The sequence below is a fragment of the Petromyzon marinus genome, chromosome 41, assembly GCF_048934315.1.
Source record: "Petromyzon marinus isolate PM22_M1 ecotype Great Lakes invasive population chromosome 41, UKy_Petmar_22M1.pri1.0, whole genome shotgun sequence".
Lineage (NCBI taxonomy): Eukaryota > Metazoa > Chordata > Hyperoartia > Petromyzontiformes > Petromyzontidae > Petromyzon > Petromyzon marinus.
The window spans coordinates 3,331,657-3,357,673 of NC_133707.1; the positions used below are offsets into that span (position 1 = coordinate 3,331,657).

Below are 26,017 nucleotides of genomic sequence, written 5' to 3' on the forward strand. Positions count from 1 at the left end.
CACCACACTCACCTCACACCACTCACCACACACACACCACTCACCACAAGACTCACAACACTAACAACCACACCACGCTCGCCATACCACGCCGACCTCCGCCGTCTGTCCAGCAGAGAAGCGAAACGAGCCGTGGCCACAACCTCCATCAATCGCCGATGCGTGCAGCGCAACAGCAGCAACAGCAGCAGCTTCAATAGCAGCAGCAACAGCAGCAGCAGCAATAGCAGCAATAGCAGCAGCAGCAACAGCAGCAGCAACAGCAGCAATAGCAGCAATAGCAGCAGCAGCAACAGCAGCAGCAACAGCAGCAATAGCAGCAATAGCAGCAGCAGCAGCAGCAACAGCAGCAGCAACAGCAGCAATAGCAGCAGCAACAGCAACACCAGCAACAGCAGCAATAGCAGCAGCAACAGCAGCAATAGCATTAGCAACAGCAACACCAGCAACAGCAGTAGTAGCAGCAGCAACAGCAGCAATAGCAGTAGCAACAGCAGTAGTAGCAGCAGCAACAGCAGCAGCAGCAACAGCAGCAACAACAACAGCAATAGCAGCAGCAACAGCAGCAATAGCAGCAATAGCAGCAGCAACAGCAGTAGTAGCAGCAGCAACAGCAGCAATAGCAGCAGCAACAGCAGTAGTAGCAGCAATATGAGCAACAGTAGTAATAGCAGCAGCAACAGCAGCAATAGCAGCAGCAGTAGTAGTAGCAGCAATAGCAGTAGTAGCAGCAGCAGCAACAGCAGCAATATGAGCAACAGCAGCAAAAGCAGTAGTAGCAGCAGCAATAGCAGTAGTAGCAGCAACAGCAGCAGTATGAGCAACAGCAGCAATAGCAGTAGTAGCAGCAGTAGTAGTAGCATCGACAGCAGTAATAGCAATAACAGTCGCAGCATTACAAGCAACAGCAGCATCACAAGCAACAGCAGCAACAGCAGCATCACAAGCAACAGCAGCAATAAGCAGCAGCAACGAAAGCCGGGGCAGCAGCAGCTGCAGCAGTAGCGGCAATAGCAACCGGACGGGAACAACAGCAGCATCAGCAAGGGCATCAGCAGCAAGCGTGAGTATTTGTAAGCGTGAGTATTTGTAAGCGTGAGTATTTGTAAGCGTGAGTATTTGTAAGCGTGAGTATTTGTAAGCGTGAGTATTTGTAAGCGCTCACGGGAGTTGAAGACGAGCGGACCGCAGTATCCGCGCTCTCCTCTCTCTCTGCCCTCGCCTCCCTCCTCATGCTGCTCCTCGCCTCCTCCCGCTTCCCTCCCTCCCTCCCTCTCTTCCCAGTGAGAGTGTGTGTCTGTGTGTGTAGCTGTGTGTGTGTCTGTGTGTGTCTGTGTGTAGCTGTGTGTGTAGCTGTGTGTGTAGCTGTGTGTCTGTGTGTGTGTCTGTGTGTGTAGCTGTGTGTGTGTCTGTGTGTGTAGCTGTGTGTGTGTCTGTGTGTGTAGCTGTGTGTGTGTCTGTGTGTAGCTGTGTGTGTGTGTCTGTGTGTGTCTGTGTGTGTGTCTGTGTGTAGCTGTGTGTGTGTGTCTGTGCGTAGCTGTGTGCGTCTGTGCGTGTGTCTGTGTGTAGCTGTATGTCTGTGTGTGTGTCTGTGTGTGTGTCTGTGTGTGTGTCTGTGTGTGTAGCTGTGTGTGTGTCTGTGTGTAGCTGTGTGTGTGTGTCTGTGCGTAGCTGTGTGCGTCTGTGCGTGTGTCTGTGTGTGTGTCTGTGTGTGTGTCTGTGTGTGTAGCTGTGTGTGTGTCTGTGTGTAGCTGTGTGCGTGTGTCTGTGCATAGCTGTGTGCGTCTGTGTTTAGCTGTGTGTCTGTGTGTCTGTGTGTAGCTGTGTCTATGTGTGTGGCTGTGTGTGTCTGTGTGTGTGTCTGTGTGTAGCTGTGTGTGTGTGTGTCTGTGTGTGTCTGTGTGTGTGTCTGTGTGTAGCTGTGTGTGTCTGTGTGTGGCTGTGTGCGTCTGTGTGTGCGTCTGTGTGATGTCTGTGTGTAGATGTGTGTCTGTGTGTAGCTGTGTGTCTGTGTGTAGCTGTGTGTGTCTGTGTGTGTCTGTGTGTAGCTGTGTGTGTCTGTGTGTGTGTGTCTGTGCGTAGCTGTGTGTGTCTGTGTGCGTCTGTGTGTGGCTGTGTGGGTCTGTGTGTGTGTGGCTGTGTGTGGCTGTGTGCGTCTGTGTGTGTGTCTGTGTGTGTCTGTGTGTGTGGGGAGCGGTGGTGTAGCGGTTAGCGCGCTGCGCTATGAACCTGGCGACCCGGGTTCAATTCCCGCGCACGGCCAACACCGGTGACGATTATCTGAACCGGTCCCGGGCCTCCCCTAGGTCGACTCAGCCTCAAATGAGTACCTGGTGCGGTGTGTAACCATTGCCACTAGGGAGACAAAGGCGGTCGGGCGTGGTGCTGGCCACCCACCCCCTCGTGTACCGTTCCGGCCTTCATAGGTGCTCGCTAACAGCACTTGCCCCTACAGTCTGTAGGCTATATGGGGGATCTTTTGCTTTGTCTGTGTGTAGCTGTGTGTAGCTGTGTGTAGCTGTGTGTAGCTGTGTGTGTGTGTGTGTCTGTGCGTAGCTGTGTGTCTGTGTGCGTCTGTGTGTGTCTGTGTGCGGCTGTGTGTGCTTGTGGGAAGCGATGGCGTAGCGGTCAGCGCTCTGCGCTATAAACCCGGCGACCCGGGTTCGACTCCCGCTCACGGCCACCAACACCCCAGTGACGATTATCTGAGCCGGTCCTGGGCCTCCCCTAAGTCGACTTAGCCTCAAAATGAGTACCTGGTGCGGTGTGTAAAAATCGCCACTGGGGAGACAAAGGCAGTAGGGCTTGGTGCTGGCCACCCACCCCCTCGTGTGCCGTGCCGGTCTTCATAGGTGCTCGCTAACAGCACTTGCCCCAACAGTCTGCTTAGGCTTTACGGGGGATCTTTGTCTCTACACGAGGTGTAGAGATGGAACGGAAACGGATTTCTAAAGAAATCAAACAAACGCAATCGCCAATAACGCTCTGGCATTAAAGGCGACGTTTTTCGGACAATGGCCCATCATCATCATCACACATGCATGTAGAGAGGCCAGAAAGAGCTGATGAGAGTTTGATTTGCATTTTACCACCATGGGACTGTAAAGTGCCTTCTCCAACTGCCCCCGCCCCCTCTCCAACTGCCCCCGCCCCCTCTCCAACTGCCCCCCGCCCCCTCTCCAACTGCCCCCCCCCCGCCGCCTCTCCAACTGCCCCCCACCCCCTCTCCAACTGCCCCCGCCCCCTCTCCAACTGCCCCCGCCCCCTCTCCAACTGCCCCCGCCCCCTCTCCAACTGCCCCCCACCCCCTCTCCAACTGCCCCCCCGCCCCTTCTCCAACTGCCCCCCCCGCCCCCTCTCCAACTGCCCCCCGCCCCATCTCCAACTGCCCCCTCCCCTTCTCCAACTGCCCCCCCGCCCCTTCTCCAACTGCCCCCCGCCCCTTCTACAACTGCCCCCCGCCTCCTCTCCAACTGCCCCCCACCCCCTCTCCAACTGCCCCCGCCCCCTCTCCAACTGCCCCCCACCCCCTCTCCAACTGCCCCCCCGCCCCTTCTCCAACTGCCCCCCCCGCCCCCTCTCCAACTGCCCCCCGCCCCATCTCCAACTGCCCCCCCCCACCCCCTCTCCAACTGCCCCCTCCCCTTCTCCAACTGCCCCTCCGCCCCCTCTCCAACTGCCCCCCGCCCCATCTCCAACTGCCCCCCCCACCCCCTCTCCAACTGCCCCCCGCCCCTTCTACAACTGCCCCCCGCCTCCTCTCCAACTGCCCCCCACCCCCTCTCCAACTGCCCCCCGCCCCATCTCTAACTGCCCCCCGCCCCCTCTCCAACTCACCCCCCCGCCCCCTCTCCAACTGCCCCCCCGCCCCCTCTCCAACTGCCCCCCCCCCGCCCCTTCTCCAATTGACCCCCCCGCCCCCTCTCCAACTGCCCCCCGCCCCCTCTCCATCTGCCCACCCCCCGCCCCTTCTCCAACTGACCCCCGCCCCCTCTCCAACTGCCCCCGCCCCCTCTCCAACTGACCCCCCGCCCCCTCTCCAACTGACCCCCGCCCCCTCTCCAACTGCCCCCCCCCGCCCCTTCTCCAACTGACCCCCCCGCCCCCTCTCCAACTGCCCCCCCCCCGCCCCTTCTCCAACTGACCCCCCCGCCCCCTCTCCAACTGATCACACAGAGATGGGTGACGTGACCCAGCGGCAGCGCGTTCGCCACCGGTTGCTTCAGAGGTTCACGGCTCGAATCCCGCGGCCGCCCTGGTTATTACCGCGGTGGTGTGGTAACCATCGCCGTACTACGCGCCGCCTGTTTCACAGTGGACGTGAAAGATCATCGATGTCATTCGCAAGAGCTGGCCATTGCGTGCCAGCGTCAGGGTTCCACATTTGACCAAATTAAAAACATTTATTAGACCCGCGAATCGCTCGATCGGGATTACACACCGCAGCAGCAGCAGCAGTCCCCTACTGAGAGCAGAATGACGCCCCGCAGGTGTGTCAGCCTCTTGAGTCACCTTGCAACGTCGCTGTCCTAAATACTTGCGCCAATTCACTGCAGGATACAAGGGCTTATTTGTTTGCAAAGAAGTGTGTAGCGTGGTGGTACAACCGCCTGGGGTGTCACTCACCACTCGCTCACGTTAGTCGTGCCGCAAATCCAACTCGGGGCGCCACAATCATCAATATCAAAACGAACTTAATAGTATTGCACAATTCGTGCAAATGATGGAATACAGAGAGCTTTACAGGCCAAAGTAAAAGTGACTGACGCAATATAAACAACAATAATGATACATTTTTTAAAAAATGCCTAACATAATACACTAGATGTATAATAAAAAGCATAATAAACACACAATAATAGCATCCTAATTAAAATCCCTTCTAAAAAGGGTGCGTTTTAAGATTTCGTTGAAAAACATTCACTAATTTTGATGCCCTCAGATCCTCAGGCAGGCCGCCCCAAGGCGAGAATCACACAACCTGAAGGCTGCCTCCCGAACAGCCTTGGTGCTGCCCTTTGGCACAGCCAAGAGACCAGTGCCAGAAGACATAGCGCAGTGCGTTAACCACTGCGCCACCGCTCCTCTTGCCCCCCCCCCCCACCACCATCACTGGCCGTCCTTCGTGAATAGATGTATTTATAAAGAGTGCTCACAAATAGCCACGTGCTCGCTCTCCTGGTCTGCCAATTCAATTCGCTACCGCAGTGACATAAAGTCCCTGCCGTGTCACTCAATGAGACACAGCCATCGGAGACCTCTGTGGTCTCGTTGGTGAAACCCGAAATTAGACCGGAGGGACCGGTGGCTAATTACGGGGTGAGGGAAGGGCGTGGCATTTGTGATAGAGGGGTTCCCAAACTGACCATCGGAGTAACACAATTCTATTTATACTCTTTGGTTCTTTCGGTAAAGTCACGTAGGTAGAAAATAATAATAGATCACGACGTTTCGATCGCCACACAAGCAATCGTCTTCAGGTGGGAGAGAGAAGATTCCTGCAGTCACGAAAGCTTCAAATCAATAAAAAATATATATTTTTTGTACACATCCCATCAGCCACACAGCGACACTACGAAGGGTGGCGGCGAAGTAGGGGAAGCCGTCATCCAACAGTGGATCTTTCATGGCTGAATAGAGTGATGTGCGTTGTGTGTAGACGTGACGTGAAGCGATGGGAGCATTTAACCTGGCAGTGGTTACGAGACAAAGCAGTGTCGACATGGAGCCGGCGACCTCTTGACCTTGACCGAATTTCCCCGCGCTAGACATCGCAGTGATCGGATTGCGCGTGTGGGCCCACCTCCTCCCGCATGTATGTTTGTTGCACTTCTTTCGCACCGTACGTAGCCAACCGTGCGAATACGGAAACCCCTCGCGTGCCGCCGCAACACACGTCGAGTTGCAGCGAAGAAAGTACGAGGCAGATTTTGCGGAAAGTCTGGAGCTCTCGGGACAGGCCTGACCGGTCAGTGCGGGTTATTTCCGACTCAGTTCCGCGTTCTCCGCTTTCTGAGTCGTCCTGAAGCGACAGAGTCCAGCGACGCGTCCGTGTGCATTGCTGCGTTGCTGCTGCTGCTGGTTTGTCGGTGGTGGTGGCGGCGGTGGTGGAGACTTCCAGGATGGCTGAGTCAAGCTTTGCTCGACTGCTGAATTCGGATCATCTGGAAGCGAGGCTGCGAACTCTCGTGTGAGTATCACGGTGTTTACACGCCACACAGTTCGACTCCCTGTGTTGGTGTTGAACGAGGGTGGTGTTTGATGCTGGGAATAATGACGTTGATGGATGGTGATGGGAGAGAATACGAGATAGAGGATAATGGCGAGGATGACAGTAATCGTTGTGGATGTATGTTGGACTTGAACTTCATTCGCACCGTACGTAGCCAACCGTGCCAATGTAGGGCCACAGAGCTCGGGCGATTGTTGGCCACGCCGGCTCTGGCTGCCTTGCCGCTCGACTGCGGCTTCCCGCGCCTCTGAATCTCTCCGTGCTCTGTCTGCGAGAGAGCGAACGAGCACTGCTTGCGGTAGAAATTCAGTAGGCTCACATGACATTGACTTCTCCAAGACAGAGGTTATTTGTAAGCCATCTGGCTACCATGAGAGATTCGTTCAAGAGGCTATCCACATATACAAGCACAGAGACAATTTCAACCGAGAAGATGGATTCTTGCTTTGCAATCATTGGAAAGATTTGATAAAACATTTCAGGTCTTAATTGATTGTTCACGCTTACGGTGGCTTTCAGACAGCATACATCAATTTTTCGTCTCCCCCCTCCTCTTTTCACAACATAGATGGACTCGTCCTTCTAAACAAACTGCAAAATCGCTGCCCGTGGCGCTAACGTGTTTTTTTAAATAAATAAAAACCCGTTTGAAAATAAATAAATAAATGCGAACCACCACTTCTTTCAAATGTTTCTTGCCGTTGGTTTTCACACCTGATGACGACCGTTTGTGTTATGGTCGAAACGTCGTGAGAATTGTTATTGTTTTATATATATTTTATTATTTTATTGTTTCCCTTCAACACGACTTTACCGAAAGAAATAAGAATATGAATTACTGCAGTCACGAAAGCTTCAAATCAAAACGTTAATTAGTATTTACATAACAGTAGACATTAACTAATAGACAAACCCTTGACAATGGTAATTGAAAAATGCATTGCTTCTTAAATAAGCTCATTTTCATTAAACGTAAAGTTATAAATTGATTCTGGCACACTGCATTATGGGTAGCCCTGTATTCTCGAGCCTCAATTATCAATACCTGTCAACCCCTTATCAGTGCCCTACCTTATTACAGCCCAATTCAGAACTTATTGGTCACCCCGTGCCCCTTATAAATCTCAAGGTTCATCCTACAAAGTCCCATCACAAGGGAGAAACACAATCAAATAAACAAAAAAATGCCCTATTGAAACGGCTTTAAGCCGTGAGGACCTGAAAACTGAATTTCCCTCTACAAGCATAGGGGTAAACCGTATGGGTTGACATGTATGATTATCGGATAAAATTGGCTTTCCAAGAAAGTTGAGATAAAAGGGACTTTAAAATGTTTTAATTTCCTAAAACCGTGCAAGCAGGGATCGGGGAATTTATGGGAGAAAGTGTTTTTGTTAATCTGCGTGTCTCTTTAGCCTTTGTTTTCCAAGGTTGCTGATCAATCAGATGTGCTACGTAAACAGATTTGTGTTCTGAGCGATAGAGCAGCCAGGTGAGCCCAGAGCAGACGAGTGGGACAGGTGAAGCGCTCCGCTAATTCGTGAGACCCTCGAGAGAGAGAGAGGAGCGAGAGCGCTTCATTTTCTGAATCCTCCGAATCAAATTCCATTTTTCGCTATCGCCATCGCGTCGAGAGACAAAGGAAAGTCTTTAAATCACATCGTTAGCACGGACGCCGATCCCGTTTAGACGGTTTCTCGACTGATTTTACAACCAGGAGATCCGTGACTGATGCGTGAGCTCACTAGCAGCAGCAGCAGCGAGAGCGACACAAACGTCGACATTGCAGAGAACGAGTACAGAGCAGGGGGGGCCTTCAGGGCATGTTGCACAAGTAACAAACGAGGTATTTGAACGGTCGTAAACGACACACTCGAGTCGAAAACAAAAGTGCGAAATATAATGTCAGGAAGAGGCGACAGAGAGGTGGAATATGACAACATCCTTCCTGAGTTCGCTCCCCTTCAATGTTCAATCCTCTCCCCCACAGTTCCAGCCCCAAATCTAAACCTCGGCCACTCTCAACTCTTTTAAAGCGCCCCAGGCAATGTAAACCGTGACTCCCGGGCCACCGGTAACGCGAACTCTCACAAGAGGCGCGTGTCTCAGCCACCCTTGGTCTATCATCACAACTGTGCACTATTCTGGTTATTTTTATTAGTAATCCGCTGGAGCTAAGCACTTTTAGGCCCAGATTGAAAACGCATTTATTTAAAACTGCGTTTTGTGTTTAGTTTGTTGTCCTCCGCCCCTCCCCCCGATTCGCACGGTGTATACGTTGAAAGGTATGTTGAAGGAAGTTCAACACACATACATTTCATTCCGCAATAAAAGTCAAAACACACTACCGGTAAACAAGGGGAGGGGGAGGGGGGGGTGGGGGGGGGAGTGCTGCACGGTGTGCGCGACGATTCTCTCATTCGGCGCGTGTAGGCCACGATTCGCCGCATCTCCGATTCTGTGAGATCCTCCGAGCAGTCGGGGGTCCACCTCTAGCTCTGACATTTCTCACGACCACCCCACGCGCGCTATCGCGGACACACGCATGCAAGGACACGCGCGGAAGCGGCACACATTATCGCAAGCACGCACTCGTCATAAGCATTAAGCACGCACCCATCATAAGCCATTAAGTGGCGGTGATGTCACAACGGCATTTGCGCCATGCGAGGTGCACCCTGAGGCCACGTGAACTGTCGAAGGCTCGTTTGCAGGTCACAACCGGCCCCAGGTGCCATGGGCTGACTGAAATGACAGGCAGATGCACCACCTGTGCTCCCCCCACAGCGCAGCATCGCTGCCTTCTATCGACCTGGCGCTACCCTCGCTGTTGTTTGGGGGGCGACTGCCTCCAACTTCCCAGCAGCGTACTTTACAAACCTCCTCCAGAGGGTTATCTTGACACCGCTGGTACCAGTCATTGGCACGGCAATTCAGCTCCACGTCCTTCTGTACCACATCTTTCCATCTCTTCTCCAGCTCGTGCCGCCCCTGTTTAGCCTCCTCTGTCCGGCCATACAAAAAGCTCATTGAGCATACGGTGGATGGGCATTCGAGCTTCATGTCCCAACCAACGCAGCAACCACACCTACCGGAGGAACTCACTGATGGGAATGTGTCTAGATCCTTCAAGAATCTGCGAGCTCCTCACACAATACAGTCTTGAAGAACCCAAGATGGATAGTCGGCAGGGCAGCCTTAATGTTTCAAATCGTGGCAGATGTTCCTTTAAGGGGCTTCACGTGTCGCAAGCATGGAGAAGGGAGGGCTGCCCATCGGGCAGTCCAGACGGCAAATGCCTGGTGGGCCAGTCCATTGTGAGTGCCGGTGGGCTGGTCTTTTTGGGGAAATAGCAAATGTGATCAGGGTAAAAATAATGCAAATATTTTATTACCTCTAATGTGTATGCTTCATTGCTTATTTACGCTCTCAGTTAGCATTGAATCTTATATTTGGCAGCCCCCAAGATTCTTCCTCACTGGCCAATTTGTTGTTTTTTTGCACCAGCTCAAATGGGCAAATGAGGATCGCACAGAAGAAATCACGCTAATAGATCGTCACATCGCAAATCTCGCTACTGTAGTACTACACCGTTTGTAATCGCATAACAAAACATTTAACAAAAAATAAAAATTCCATAGCCCGAATATGGCCCGGTTAGATTACAAATGCCGGACCTTCGGTGACACCCGGAGGGGCTTTCCACAACGAGGAAGGTGCCACAGACGAGTTTACACAACAATAGCCAGATATCTTGATTTGAATATTCCGTGCAATCTCGAATAACAATAAATTCCTCTCTCAACCTAGAATCTTCTTAACACCGCGACATCGGTGTGGACCCTTGTCGGCTTCCCTAAAGCCGATCAGGTTCCTTCCAGCGGTTGCCCCCACGTGCTGATAACCCGGCCGTGTCCCAAATCTTTCTCCAGGCAGTACATTGGCGCTTGGCGCGGTGTGTAAACCCCCGGCGCTGGGCAGCCAAAGGGGCCTGGACGTGGTGATGTCCACCCACCCACCCACTCGTACGCCTTACCGGCCTTCACCAGTCTGTCTAACGAAACTATTTACCGGGTTAAGGCCCACTGAACTATGTATATATTTTTCAGAAGCGACCTGGCCACAAATGATAGCTCAATGAAGTGGCTTATAATGTGGAAATGTATAGCAGCCACATATTCTAAACGCATTTTTTTAAATGTGGAGGGAAAACCCGGTGGACCCGGATAAAAATCCACGTGACCACGGCGAGAACATGGAAACTCCAAATATATAGGGCAGGGTCTTTTTATTTGTCCTTTGTGTATGTATTTGTTTGTGAGGTTTGTTTGTGTGGTGTACGTACCATGATTGTGTGCTGCGTGGGTTGGGTCATATGGCCAACGCATGCCCAGCCACCGCATGCCCAAGCAGCTTCCGTTTAGCTGGATAGAGGGGGCTAAACGGCCGCGACACGGGCTGGAGAAGAGATTGGGTTGATGCGGTACAGAAGTAAGTGGAGCTGAGTGGACTTGCTGATGAAAGGTATCAACCGTGGAGGAGGCATATATATGTGTTTTTTGATGTGCAGGTTTTATCATGGGAAGCTGCCAAGACACAATGCCGAGGCCCTGCTGCTTGCGAATGGGACAACGGGGAGTTTCCTCCTGAGGAGGAGCAAGGAGCCAGGGAAGTATGTGGTGTCAGTCAGGTGCGGAGGGACTCTACACACACACACATCATTATCGGCCATTCACCATTGAGTGGTATTGATATCTGCATGGCGCTTGTCCCAGGCTAGGGGTACTCTTAGTTACGTGACGTGTCGAAGTCTCGCTGGAAGGAGTTCATGGGACATACCCAGGTGTTGTGGGTTAAATTACTGAGATGACTGGTACACCCACATATACAACAGATGGTTGGCAGATGCACCACCTGTACCCGCTGTGTTTTAGCCATCCGGCACGCTGTCCGTCACTGTGAGCATTGCCCCTCCGCCTCCAATTTAATTTTACAAGCCCCCTCCACAGAGGCCGTGCTTGAATCATTGATGTTAGTCCTCCGCAAGTCCACTCAGCTCCCAAGTCCACTTGCATCGTAGTGGCCCATGTTCTCTCTAGGGCATTTGGTTCATTGTTACCTTCCTTTATTCCGCCAAGCCAGAAGCTGCTTGATCATTCGTGGTTGGGCGTGCAGGTAACGTTGCCCGCGAGAGTTCACTGACGGAACGTCAATATATTTTAAGGATCTTCAGAGGAACTGTGATCTCACACAGTTCAGTATGGATATTCATAACAACAGCATGAATAACAATCCACAATCCTAATGAGAATGGTGATAATATTGATAATAATGGTCGTATTGATGTTGAGATTGATGGTGGTGATGATGATGAGTACCATAACGAGGATGATACCAACCATTATTATGATGCTGCCAGTGATGATGACGACGATGATGATGATACACTTGTGATACTGCAGATGATATAGGTGATGCTGACAATGATTATGAAGCTGAGAAGGGAGAAGGATGAGGATGATAAGAATGCCAATGCTGCCGATGATGATACTGGCGATGACAATGTTGTTGTTGTTGTTGCTTCTGCTGATGGTGTTCACATGCAGGACCAGCAGTAACGTCCTCCACTTTGTAGTGGAACTCAATGTCGACGGGGAGGTCACCTTCGGAGAAAAGAAGTTCTCCAACATGGAGAAGTTCATGATTCACCTGCAGGGGCAGCCCATGGTCGGCAGCACCGAAGGTATAACACATGCACCTAGCCTGGCACGAGTACAAAGCCTAATTCTATCAAGATGTCATCGTGGCCCACATCATTCATGGCATCACCGCACGTCAGCGAAACTCTCTGCCCTCGTCAGATCCCGCAGCTGCTGCGTAGTCGAGACACGCAGGGTACCTCCAAGATATGCCCGGAATGTCTCCCACCATGTGCCCTTAGATTCTTCCCCTTGTAACCTAACGACATAGCATCGGCAATATGACCAGCAAATGGTTGTCATACGTGCACACAAGCACCGTGACAACCCTTTGAAGCTACTTTATAACACGAGTTCTAACACCATGACGAGTCCTTACCACCGAAGGGGCCGTCCATAAATGACGTCACGCGATTTTTGAACCCCCCTCCCCTTCGTCACACGGCGTCACAAAGTCAGACCCCCCCCCCCCTCAAATATGACGTCACAAAGCTCTGCCGCCCCCCCCAAAAAATCTAAAACATGCTTCAAATCGCTATTGTCATTGCACTCTGATGTTGTAAGAGAAAACATTTATTCAAAAGTATATTGAATAGAGTAGAACGTGTTGTCTATATTTATTTAAAGTTGCGCATTTTGATGTGACGTCACATTTCTCAACCCCCCCCCCCTCGTCACAAATGTCTGACCACCCCCCCCCTCTACGTGCGTGGCGTCATTTATGGACGGCCCCTAAGGTATCAAAAACCCCGGTCGTATCGACTTATTTACACGGCCGATGAGAGTTATTCTTAGCACCGGTCATTTCAAACCGTTATCACGTAATTCATCGTTATTGGCCACGTGGGGAAATTGAAACCCCAAAGTGATGGCACTTTCAGGTGGTATGGACAAGTGAAGTGTCTCGTCTGGGCTCATGGGATGGTTTGGCTATACAGTACAGTATTCTCTTGTGCCGGATGACTTGCGTGTGCGTGCGTGTGGGGAGCTGTAGTGGAGTGGTTAGCGCGATGCGCTATGAACCCGGTGACCCGAGTTCACTTCTCGCTCACGGCCAACGCGTGACGATTATCTAAACCCGTCCTGGGCATTCCCCTAGGTCGACTCAGCCACAAATGAGTACCTGGTGCGATATGTAAACATCGCCACTGGGGAGACAAAGGCACCCGGGCGTGATTGTTGGCCACCCACCCCCTCGTGTGCCGTGCCGGCCTTCACAGGTGCTCGCTAACAGCACTTGCCCCTACAGTGTGTTAAGGTTACACGGCGGGATCTTTGTGTTGTGTAGCAGGCACGGTGGTTTTCTTGTCAACGCCGTACCCAGGCGTCGTGGACGAGCCCAGCATCTACACCCGCCTCAGCGTCCACCACGAGGGAGGGACGTTTCCCTTGAAAATGCCCATGACCCCTGACCGCGTGTACTCGGTGAGATGGTTGGGGGGGGGCACCCAGGGCAACTTCATGCACGGGGTGGGTGGCATGGCCTCGCGTCAGGGGTGGGACCCCTACGGCTCCTCCTCCGCATGCCGCCCTTTGGCTTCCCAAACTCTGCGGTTCTTTGGCTGCCACCCCCCCCCCCCCTTGTTAGGCAGTCGTTTTTATTGTTGTTGTTGAAAAACAATCCGCACCCCACCCCCGCCCCCGTAAATATTAAATATAATTTAACGTAGAGATAATTGGTTAAATATGGCAGGGAATGGGTCACTGTGGAATGTCTTGGTGACGGCAAAATGCACGACAGTCAAACTGTGTTGTTAAAGATTAACTCAGGGGGCGATATAAACTAAACAGACGCAGTTTGTTCCACCACCCAAATTGTTTATTGAAGTCAGAATGTGTGTTGTCACCCGCTTGTATTCCTGCTTTGGAGAGCGGTAGCGTAGCAGTTAGCGCGCCGCGCTACGAACCTGGCGATTCCCTCTCACGGCCAACACCAGTGACGATTATTATCTGAACCGGTCCTGGGCCTCCCCTAGGCCGACTCAGCCTCAAATGAGTACCTGGTGCGATATGTAAACATCAACACTGGGGAGACAAAGGTGGCTGGGCATGGCGTTGGCCACCCACCCCCTCGTGTGCTGTGGCGGCCTTCATAGGTGCTCGCTGACAGCACATGCCCCAGCAGTCTCTTACAGGCTATACGGGGGATCTTTGTCTTTGTATACCTGCTGCTGTTTGTGAACAAGTAGCTCTGTGCGTGTGATGCGGCTGTCGGACTATTTTTTTCACGTCAAAGATTGAACAAAACCAAAGAAACGGCTCTTCTTCTTCTTTCTTACCTATAAAAGGTTACCGACCGCTGACCTCGTGACAGCGAGTTCGCTGCTTGACGCGGAGGTTCGAAGTCTTCGGAAAAGCAGCGGCCGCCCCTGGCCCACCGCTCTCGTTGAGCGTAGCCACCGTGGCGATAGCCAAACGCCGCCTGTTCTACGGCGGACGTTAAAGATTCCCGTGACGTCGTTCGCAAGAGGAAGCCGGCCATTGTCCGCGCCACGGTCCGATCAGCACGCCCGGCTACGTACGGTGCGAAAGAAGTTCAACCGCAGGAGGCGTTTGACTTCTATATTTGGGGTCGTGGGGCAGGGGTTCGCTTCGTCCCTCACATTATGAATCGCGGGTGCACGCAATTATTTAGCGTTTTAAACAGTAAACGACTGAAAATAAATTAATAACAGTGGAAGATGCAACTCACTGGCTGTGGGTCCTTCGCAGCCAGCGAGTGGCAGCAGTAGCTCTGTGCGGGAGGCCACCATGTGGCAGAGGGTCAGTGCAAGCCGACATCCAAATTCGCATTTTCACTTCTTGTTGCTCCCCGCATCCACCAATTTGTACGGACCACGGCACGGTGGGTGCAGTCAGCGGTGGTCAACTGGACCATCGTGGTCTTCACGGCGTGCTTCCCAGCAGTTGCAATCTACGAGAGGGATGCACGCGTGACAATGTAACGTGGGATTGTTTAAGCCAGGGGTCCGGCAAAACCTGCGGCTCTAAGAGTCGCACGCGAGTCTTCAATGACTGCTTCGTGGCGTCATTTAAAAAAAAAAGAATTAAGAACCGCCGTATCGTATTTTCACCACAGCGCATTACGGCCCTTTATATAGAGGATTTTTAAAATATACCAAATTCGAAAAAAAAATGCTACTCATGTTATTTTGGTTGGGGACCCCCCTGGGTTTTAAGTTAAACACAGGGTCGCTCGGTTGAGGGACGCTGTAGCCGAGGGGGTGATCACTCGGAGGCCTCGGTTAAACAAGCGAAGACCAATGGGTTCAGTGTATAACTCGATCCCTAACCCAGACACCTCTAAACCGAACTGTTTAACCCTTCACCAAAACCAAAAAGGCGGAGGCCCTTAATACTTCCTGTGATTGGATGAGAATTTGGTGTATTATTGGATGAAAACATATTGGTATATCATGTGGCCCCGGGCCGTATAGAATAACGTTCGAGAAGGTAGACATGACAAGTCTACTGCTGGATGAAGGCATCTGGAGGCCTTCATTGGGTAACTGGACGATGACTTGTCTGGGCACCATTTTAAGGCAGCTCAATAAATATCTGGACGTTGGCGAGAGGGGTGGGGGTGGAGGCAGCCTTGGAATGCGGAGTTGGTGGTGGGGTAAAGCGCCACGGTGGAGAGATGTTATCTGCCTCGCCTGATATACAGAAAACCATGGGTTCGATCCCGATCCCGACGCCTGTATATTTGGAGGTCTCTTTCCCCGTGGTCGCGTGGATTTTTCCTCCTCGTCCTCCGGTTCCACCCCCCCCCGACCCCCGCCACATTTAGAAACGTGCGTTTAGATTATTTGGCTGCTATCCATTTACACGTGACAGGCCACTTAGCCGAGCTATTATTTGTGATAGTCAGGTCGCTTATGAACAAGAGCTATATAGCTCAGTGGGCCTTACTTGGTTAAAACTTTTTTTGTGTTTTTGCCTGCGTGTGATAACGATGTAACATTATTGCCCGCCCCCCTTCCCCACCGCACCATTCCCTTTTAAGAAGGGGGGCTTCCCTGACGTCGCCCGTGCGTGTTTGTGTGTATTGTGTGCGGTCACAGCTGGCAGGCAAGTCTGGCTACATGGTGAAACAGGGGGGCCGCGTGAAGGTGAGTCAGCCGCACGGGGGGGGGGGGTACAGGGGGGGAGCTATCGCCCCCCCCCCGTCGTTAGCTCCACCACTTCGCATCGTGGGGCAGAGGGCCACACGGAAAGGCTGTCGCCCTCCTCCCGTTCAATGCATGTGGACAGGAAGATAGGCGGCATGTACGATTACATCCCACGATAAGTTACCATCAGTGCCGGATTTAGGCATAAACTAATTTAAGCTACAGCTTAGGGTCTTATATTATGAAAGAAGGGGGGGGGGGGGGGGTTCTAAATACGAAAAGATAATTATACGAAGTTTAAAGTTTCACATAATCTGTTGAAAAATAAAGATAGGGGGAAAAAAAGACACGATAAAAATCGGTTATTTTCACAACCATGTGACAAAATATAGACGCATTCCTCGACCTACAAAGCCTAAGGTTCCACATTGCTGAGGTTTCACAGCATCATCCGACCCCGGTTATAACAACCCCTTTTGTCAATCCACTAACGAACGAATGCATTCCCACGCCTTGTAGATGATGGTTGTTTGACCATACTTCAGACTCGGTGAAACTAAGCCACGCCGCGTCCCGTCACCAGCTCCTCCACAAAGTTAAACCAAACCATCACGTCGGCTCCAGCTGCAGTATAAAACACACTCATGAGAACTGATTTTTGTGTTTAGTTTTGTCCTTCCGACCGCACCTACGATCAACACGGTTTGCTACGAATGCTGTGATAATTGTTCAACAAACAGTACAGACAACACTGCCAACTTATGTTATGCTTCATGGTGACCGATCCAAGCACTTTCAATTCAACTCCTGCTTGGCTTCTTGAAGTTCAGATGTCAACTATGCAGCAGCTGGGGAGGCCCAGCAGAGGACAGCGAGGCGTGGTGGTCACTTCCGAGAGGATCGGCAGTGGACACTGAATGTATATTGGAGGAATCCGATGAGCTATGAAGCTCTTATTTTCACAGTGCACAGAGCCATAAGCTGAACCACAACTTCCCTCCCCCCTACGCTGTGCACAGAGCTGGAAAAAGCGCTGGTTTGTTCTGGAACGCAACGAGCTCAAGTACTACAATAATCGAGAGGTGAGTTCATATCATTGTTGGTGCGTTGTCTGTACGTTCCTACTTTGTACCCTTTACAAATCCACATTTTTTTAAAAGTACGTGAACAAATATGGCATGGAATGGAAGCCCGTCATCTGTAGATGTGCGCGACCTTATGGGTGCGAGCAAAAAAAGACAAACCACTTATGTGGACTACAAAATGCAAAACCCCCGGAAGGCTTACATACTAGTGCGCATTACGAAATCAAACCGTTTCCTCTGCTGGTCGCGAGGACCAACCGCCACCCTAGCAACAGGTACTCTCCTAGCAACGGCTTCCATAGCAACGGCCGGCCCTGCAGGAGAGTCGCAACGGATGACGTCGTTGTAGCTTTGCGTGCAGGAAGTTTGGTGGGAAGTGCTGATGGCATCACTCATTGTAAATGCCACGTGTCCATCACGATAGGTTTGGTTTTTTTAATCGCTGTTGTATCGACAATATAATTCGAACACTTTTTTTTTGGTACGTAATATTTAGCTGGTGCTGGTTTTACTCGATTCATTTCACGCGCGAACACCCCTGTGAAGCGTTCTGTAGGGGGGGGGGGGGGGGGGTCAAGACTCGTCACGTGTCACCCGGTGATTATAACGTGCTTTTCTGTATAATCATCTGATAACGTACAGCTAGCTCTCCCATTATCCGTCGATTGCCTGGGTTGCGGACTCGGCGTGGACATCCGTGCCGTTCGTTTGAACCCAAGCGCTGCTGCTCTCTAGTCCACGACTGTGCCCACGTAAAAAAAAATCCAGACGACGCATTGTATCATCACCCCCATTCTACAAAGCAATAAATACACTTCTGAAGCCAAACTTGCATGTTGTGCACGATTTGCGTTTTTGTTTTATACGGGCCATCCATCTCCCCCCCCCAGTTACGCCAGATAATTGAGTAGTCGACTGCACAACGTTGCCACGTGAGGATGTTTAATGTGACCACATGAGGATGTGTTTAATGTGACCACGTGACCCCGCGTGACGGTAGGATACAAAGCCGATCGACACCTTGCTTATATCACGGTGCTCTAAAGTGCAGCAGGACATCAGCCAGAACAAGAGCAACTGCTTCAGGTGAGGGCATCCCCCACATCAATATCTCCCTCGTCTCACCACCAATTCTCAGCCCCCCTTGCTCCTAGAGTCTCGCCCAGATACCCCCCCCCCATCACTTGAAGTATCATTATTACACTTTTTCTCAGGAAAGCCTCATTAATTCACTATTTTAAAGAGGGTACCATCAAGTTTTCCCAACAGGAGGTGAAGATTGCAGTTGTGTGTGTAATGAAATCGAGTAATTTGTGGGTTAGTTTTTTTTTCCAATTCGGCATATTTGAACCATGACGGCCGCAAAACGGCCTTACCACTTGCGAATTACATCACAGCATTTTTTTATATTCACTGTATGCATAACTTATTTTTCAGACAACCGTACCCTTTTGTAAATCCACTTCTGGATGAGGGCCCTTAGCACACTGTGTGGGTCATGGGTGTTTATTTATCCATACCTCACACTGGCCACTGCAGTTTGTGAAGACTTTGGAGCAGCGTCCAATATATTTATATTTTCTGCACGGCCCTCTGCTGCCTACAACGTAGCCCCGCAGCAACCTATAGCACCTGTTTCGTGCACGGTGGTCACTCGTCCGAGAACTATGCAGGCTCCATCCCGCTTAGCTTCCCAGATGCGATGAGGTCAGGCACATTTCCGTGCAATTTGGTTAAATTCGGTAGACTGCTTTCCTGAGGACAATGATGAACGATGTTGAAACGATTGACGAGGTAGGAGGTTGAAGACACGGACGTAAAAATGTATTGTTGTTGCTGCCTATGATGCGGATGTCACCGTTGTTGTACTGGCCCAGCTTGGTATTTCCGGAACGGACTTACTACATGCAGACAACCACATCCGAAGAGCGACAGCAGTGGATGGAGCTCATACAGTTCAAGATGGTGAGACCTCGCTTTCGTTTCTACGACGCAGCGCTAAGTCTGGATCTTCTGCAATTACCGTATTTCCCGCATATAACCCGCGGGATGTTCCACTTTTTACAAACAAGACCTTGCGGGGTATATGGAGGTGCCTGCTATCCCAAAAATAGTGTACATGTGTGACATGTCATAACTCGTATAATTTTTTTCATGGTAGGACTATCCACTATGCAACACTTACCTTTGAGTAAAGCACTGCTGAATAAACCAATCACACAAATTGCACATGTTATCACGTTTTAAATGTTTCGAATTCTTTGTACTGTACAATGAAACGACAATGTTTGAAGTGGGCGCACTTTGTTTACCGGCGACGGGAGAGCTGGGGGGAGAGAGAGGTGAGGGGGGGTTGGGGGGGGAGGCGATGGCGTTACCGTAGTGCCGCTATTGTCTGCGCAGTGCGCAATCTACCAGTGCTAAAACTGTACCGACTCATCTACCAGTAATGTATTACTTATTTATTGGATATTTACTTTTGTTACTTATTTACTGTTTTAAGTTCATGCGTTTCCGGTTAGTTTGGTTTCTTTGTGCACATTATGATTTAAACGTTAACAATTGATAGTGGAATGTATTACAAATGTAAACTTCGTATTAATGATGGAATTAAGCTGCGGTAACGACGTTAAAGATATGAATGCATACGGGGTAATATGGAGGTGCGGGCTATCTGAAATTTGTTTAACACAAAACGCTATTTTGCGGGGTAAATGCGTCTGCGGTTATATGCGTATGCGGGAAAATACGGTATTTCAAGTACAGAAAAGCATTGAACGGTCTCTACTCGCAAACGTTCGACCAAGCTTCTTGAGGAAATTTGCTTTCCTCGACACCAATACCAATCCCCGCTATTCGCTACCAAGTAACGGTGACGTCACCACGGCACCTGTGCCAGGTGCACTTTGAGGCACCTGGCCTGGCATTATTGTCCTTTGCTCAAAAAACTCTATCGAACAGCGACACCGCCGCATGAAACCCAAATGAATTAACCCTCTGGTTACAATGTCTGCAGTTGAGAAAGTCACATCACACCCCTCGCCTGGTTTCAGTTAAGACATCGCACCACACGTGGGCAAACCAGCAACACTGGGCTCATCCGTTCAAATTCAGCTTCTAGCCGCTCACATTTAAACCAGGTTCTAAAGTGAGACAAATTGATAGCCTCAGCCTGGGCACAAATGACATTGTTTGATTGGCATGCAACAAAACGTCTCTTAGAGGTGGCATATAAAATCACTGTTCAAATTGGTGGAGAGACACAGGCTTTGGAAGGTAACTTCGACATAGTTTTGAAACATCACTATATTCCGGGGCAATTGTCGAACACAGGGTGGTGCACTGCTCGCTGTGAGAGCTCCGAATGGTGATGTAACGATGGAACACACGAAAACCATCCATTTTTGAAAACGAATAAGCATTCGGCGACCACGAATGATAAAGAAAAGTTGCGGGCGGACAGCATTATCGCTACCGTGAATCAATTAATTGGCGGTGGTGGTGCTGTTGTGTTCCAGAACCCGGGGAACAAGCACAACTGCCTATGAAGCCCTGCCCACGTGGCCCACAGCTTCACCCTCCCACCAGCTTCCAACTACAGCTTTGCCCTGTCCACAACCGCCCCCCTGTGGAACCTCTTCCTGGCCAGGGTTGACACCAGTGATAAGTGATACCAGAACTGGTCCCAAGCAGCTTTATGTGTGTTCAACAGACTCACACGACCGACAAGGCGTGGGGAGAGTCAAGCTGCAGTGGACTGACAAATGACTGTAAACTATGAATACAATTTAAACAAAACTTATAAGCAAGAGTATAACATTGAGTATATATGTTTGGTGCAAACTATAGCCTTGGTAACCTATACAAAATCATTAAAGATTTCTATTCCAGTATTTAACAATCGTCATATTGACTTAAAGCTTTCGTGACTGAAGGAATTCATATTCTTTGGGTCTTTCGGTAAAGTCACTTAGCTAGAACAATAAAATACAAAAAATAATACAAATATCATGTCATCAGGAGAAAAAAGGGACGATTGCTTGTGTTGTGATCGAAACGTCGTGATAGTTTTATTAATTTGTATTCACTTTTTCATTTTTATTATTTTGTTCTATGTGACTTTTCCAAGAGACCCAAAAGAATAATCGTATTATTAATAAAGCACATAACTGTACTGTAAAAAGCTTTACTCAAGAATGAATACATTTAACATTGTGGAAATTTGGTTTTTAAATAAGAGCAGTTGCAGAGGTCATGTGAAACCATTAAATGTACAAATAAAAAGCGTACTCTTATACTCGTGCAGTTATATGCATGTATCGGGAGCTTAAGAATAAATAATTAATGCATTTCATCCACCTCGATTGGTTTGGTGTTTTTGTAATAACCCGCACAGGTGAGGCAGTTGATGGCAATGAGGGCTTATTCTGCTACTGCAAATGAGGATTCTGGTACTGCTGCTGTTAGTATTGACAATGCTGATGCTGGAGCTAAACAAGCAAAAAATGTTTTTGAAAGTAAAAAAAAACCTCAACAGTAAGCACTCATCCCCCACGTGACTCATCTCACCCATGTGACTCCCATCAAAGCCCCCACTTACGAGAAAAATAATAAAGACAAGTTACTGACTCCTCTCTCTACCAGTCTCCCTCATCCTGCCCGCATCTCCCTCATCCTCCCCATGTCTCCCTCCTCCCCTTATATCCCTCCATCTCGTCTCCCTCCTCCTCGGTGTAGGCTAAGTATGCGTGTACCGTATGTGCGATGCTACTTGTGGGGAGCGGTGGCGTAGCGGTTAGTGCGCTTTGCTACAAACCCGGGTCCTGGGTTCCCGCTCACGGTCGACACCAGTGACAATTATCTGAACTGGTATTGGGCCTCACCTCGGTCAACTTGTGTAAACATCAACACTAGGGAGACGAAGGTAGATGGGCATGGCGTTGGCCACCCACCCTCATGTGTCGTGGCGGCCTTCATAGGTGTTCGCTAACAGCACTTGCTCCAACTGTCCATTACGGCTATACGGGGGGGATCTTTGTCTTTGCGATGCTACTCCTGCTGCTGATGATGTTGCTCATGTTTTTCTTTTCGGATATTGTTGTCGATGATGAAGTTTTACTTTCGCGATTGCGGATTTTTCTGAAGCTGCCGATTCATCAGCAGGATTAGAGTGGAGGAGAGACGGGAAGCTCAGCGGGTACTGAGTTTATTCTCCAGACGAGCATTCATGGAGGCGAGGTTTTGAGCCCCAGAGAGGACAAGGTGAGCGTCTACGAGAAGAGACGAGAGGGAGGAAGGCTGTGGGACACAGAGACAGACACAGATATACGCATTATGATCACTCATAGATAGACATACACAATCACAGAAAAACACACTGAAACACGCACAATGGCACAGAAACATAATCTCAGACAGATGGGATGAGGAGACAGATACTTCAACAGATACAGAAAAACAATCAAAAATATACACACGTGTGTACTGTGTGCATGTATGTGTGCATCCGAGTATCACCGGAGAATTGGTGATTAACTTGACTCTTAATCATGAACATGGATCACCAATGATCAGTATAGATAGCAATACCGAACATTAATTATTAATATTGAATCTCAATAGTTAATGTTTTTTACTCTTAAGAAGTAATATCTGTACTTAACAATTAGGGAGACAAAGGTGGCTGGGCGAGGTGCTGGCCAGCCACCTCAATGTCCCGTGGCAGCCTTCATAGGTGCTTGCTAACAGCACTTGCTCCTACAGTCTGTTAAGGATATATGGTAGGATCTTTGTCCATAACAGGTTTTTTTGGGTTAGATTGGATAAATGTGTCGTTAAACCTACCACCGCCCGACACAGCCAATTAGTAATGTGTCACAAAAAGAGCATGCGTGCATGTGTGTCTGTCTGTGTCTCCGTGTCTGTGTTTTGTCACTCAAATGTCACACTTAACTTCGAATTTTGAAATATTTAGAAGAACGTAATCAACCAGGCTATGCGTTAACTGTGTGTTAACAGACTCTGTGTTTTATTGGATTACATTTCCAAATTTTACTAAGTTTGTTTTCTCAAACTTCCTATTTGTCAATCTTAGTTCTTTCGGTAAAGTCACGTTGAAGGGAAACAACAAAATAATAAAATATATATAAAACAATAAAAATTCTCACGACGTTTCGACCATAACTCAAACGGTCGTCTTCAGGTGTGAAGACAGGTGTGAAGACGACCGTTTGTGTTATGGTCGAAACGTCGTGAGAATTTTTTATTGTTTTATATATATTTTATTATTTTGTCATTTCCCTTCAACGTGACTTTACCGAAAGAACTAAGAATATGAATTACTGCAGTCATGAAAGCTTTAAATCAAAATTCCTATTTCTCTTTAAAAATTTGGCAGGTTTGTTTGTATATAGGTCCATGCTACAGGGTGGATTTACACACAACTCTCTCATTGACATACTAATTTCTCTACCCCCCCCCCTCTCTATTTAAGGCCTCAACACAGAGGCGTTGTTTCTCTGTGTGCCTGTGTCTCTGTGTTGTCTCTCTCTGCTTGTGTGTCTGTGTTTCGTCTCTCTCAAATTTAGCAATCTTTGGAAGAACGTAATCAACCAGGTAGGGTGTTGTGACTGTTGTGTTAGCCGACTCTGTGTTGTATTGCATTATATTTCTAAGTTTATTAGGTTTAAATTTTGATTTAAAGCTTTCGTGACTGCAGTAATTCATATTCTTAGTTTTTTCGGTAAAGTCACGTTGAAGAGAAACAACAAAATATATATAAAACAATAAAAAATTCTCACGACGTTTCGACCATAACTCAAACGGTCATCATCAGGTGTGTCGGTTTGCATAAATTTATTTTGAAAACGGCATATTTATTTATATATATAAATAACGTTTGCGTCACGCGCAACGATGGCAGTTTGCCAGGACTAGTCCATCTATTTTTTGAAAAGAGGAGGGGGGAGACGAAATTTGTTTTTATGTATGCTGTCTGAAAGGCACTGTAAGCGTGAACAATCAATCAAGAACTGAAATGATTTATCAAATCTTTCCAATGATTGCTAAGATAGAATCCATCTTCTCGGTTGAAATTGTCTCTGTGTTTGTATATGTGGATAGCCTCATGAACGAATCTCTCATGGAAGCCAGATGGCTTACAAAGAACCTCCGTCTTGGAAAAGTCAATGGCATGTGAGCCTACTGAATTAGAACAATGATCTGCTACGGCCGAGGTGTTGGTCCTACCGTGTTTAAGGTCTGCTTTATGTTCACGAATGCGGTCCGAGATATGGCGTTTGGTTTCTCCAATGTAACTACTACCACAGAGGCAACTTAGTTTGTAGACACCAGGGTATTGTATGTCCGGAATCACATCTTTTACAGACGGAACCAGATCACGGATTTTATGTAATGTGTTGAAACGGACCTGGATCTTGTGTTTATTCAAGATTTTGGAGATCTTTTTTGTGATCCCAGCAATGTAGGGTAAAGTGATGGTTTTGAAAGGCTCCTCAAGAGGGTTCTTCTTCATGGTTTGAGTGATAGCTTTGCGGATTGTATAGTCGGAGTAACCATTAGCCCTAAGAGCTTGGTGTACGTGCTTGAGTTCACTGCTTATGTGTTCCTGGTCGGATATGCATTGGGCTCTATGATACAGAGTCTTGATGAGAGAATTATTCTGTGATGGATGGTGGTGGGAATCCGGTTTCAGATAAGCATCCGTATGGGTAGCTTTCCTGTAGACAGAGTGGCTCATTGAACCATCAGGTCTCTTTTTAATTAGGACATCCAAAAAAGGTATCTTGCCATCTATTTCGACTTCCATGGTAAATCTGATGGCTGGGTGTATGGAATTGATGTGGTCGAAGAATTGGTCTAGAGCAGGCCGGCCATGTGGCCAGATGACAAAAGTGTCATCCACGTACCTCTTCCATAAGGTTGGGCGCAGAGTGGCAGTCTGGATGGCGTCAGTCTCAAATTTCTCCATGAAAATGTTAGCTATAACTGGAGAAAGGGGGGAGCCCATTGTCATCTGGCCACATGGCCGGCCTGCTCTAGACCAATTCTTCGACCACATCAATTCCATACACCCAGCCATCAGATTTACCATGGAAGTCGAAATAGATGGCAAGATACCTTTTTTGGATGTCCTAATTAAAAAGAGACCTGATGGTTCAATGAGCCACTCTGTCTACAGGAAAGCTACCCATACGGATGCTTATCTGAAACCGGATTCCCACCACCATCCATCACAGAATAATTCTCTCATCAAGACTCTGTATCATAGAGCCCAATGCATATCCGACCAGGAACACATAAGCAGTGAACTCAAGCACGTACACCAAGCTCTTAGGGCTAATGGTTACTCCGACTATACAATCCGCAAAGCTATCACTCAAACCATGAAGAAGAACCCTCTTGAGGAGCCTTTCAAAACCATCACTTTACCCTACATTGCTGGGATCACAAAAAAGATCTCCAAAATCTTGAATAAACACAAGATCCAGGTCCGTTTCAACACATTACATAAAATCCGTGATCTGGTTCCGTCTGTAAAAGATGTGATTCCGGACATACAATACCCTGGTGTCTACAAACTAAGTTGCCTCTGTGGTAGTAGTTACATTGGAGAAACCAAACGCCATATCTCGGACCGCATTCGTGAACATAAAGCAGACCTTAAACACGGTAGGACCAACACCTCGGCCGTAGCAGATCATTGTTCTAATTCAGTAGGCTCACATGCCATTGACTTTTCCAAGACGGAGGTTCTTTGTAAGCCATCTGGCTTCCATGAGAGATTCGTTCATGAGGCTATCCACATATACAAACACAGAGACAATTTCAACCGAGAAGATGGATTCTATCTTAGCAATCATTGGAAAG

General features: G+C 49.0%; 3 protein-coding genes across 10 annotated transcripts in view; 1 reads left to right on the plus strand and 2 right to left on the minus strand.

The window, feature by feature from the left end:
• Window positions 1-2,055, minus strand: part of LOC116950969 (paladin-like) — a 44,102-nt gene extending 42,047 nt beyond the window's left edge. Inside the window, exon 1 of one of the 5 annotated variants that reach the window (XM_032969190.2) lies at window positions 1,166-2,053. In XM_032969190.2, coding sequence (XP_032825081.1) covers window positions 1,166-1,234 — 69 coding nt within the window. In that variant the 5' untranslated portion in view covers window positions 1,235-2,053. Of the gene's footprint in view, window positions 1-1,165 lie in introns of all 5 variants that reach the window. The other 4 variants (XM_076073235.1, XM_032969192.2, XM_032969191.2 and 1 more) reach the window with 4 other exon arrangements.
• On the plus strand, window positions 1-21,486 carry LOC116950972 (dual adapter for phosphotyrosine and 3-phosphotyrosine and 3-phosphoinositide-like). Its single transcript, XM_032969202.2, has 10 exons — window positions 1-1,063; window positions 4,177-6,190; window positions 10,803-10,922; window positions 11,839-11,975; window positions 13,220-13,356; window positions 15,996-16,043; window positions 17,063-17,125; window positions 18,129-18,214; window positions 19,006-19,093; window positions 20,647-21,486. Exons 2-10 carry the CDS (start codon window positions 6,123-6,125, stop codon window positions 20,674-20,676), a joined length of 777 nt encoding a protein of 258 aa, XP_032825093.1. The 5' UTR covers window positions 1-1,063; window positions 4,177-6,122; the 3' UTR covers window positions 20,677-21,486.
• LOC116950970 (uncharacterized) overlaps window positions 20,807-26,017 on the minus strand; it is a 21,635-nt gene continuing 16,424 nt past the window's right edge. For all 4 annotated transcript variants that reach the window (XM_032969197.2, XM_076073238.1, XM_032969195.2 and 1 more), the window contains one exon: window positions 20,807-22,426. In XM_032969197.2, coding sequence (XP_032825088.1) covers window positions 22,319-22,426 — 108 coding nt within the window. In that variant the 3' untranslated portion in view covers window positions 20,807-22,318. The remainder of the gene's footprint in view (window positions 22,427-26,017) is intronic.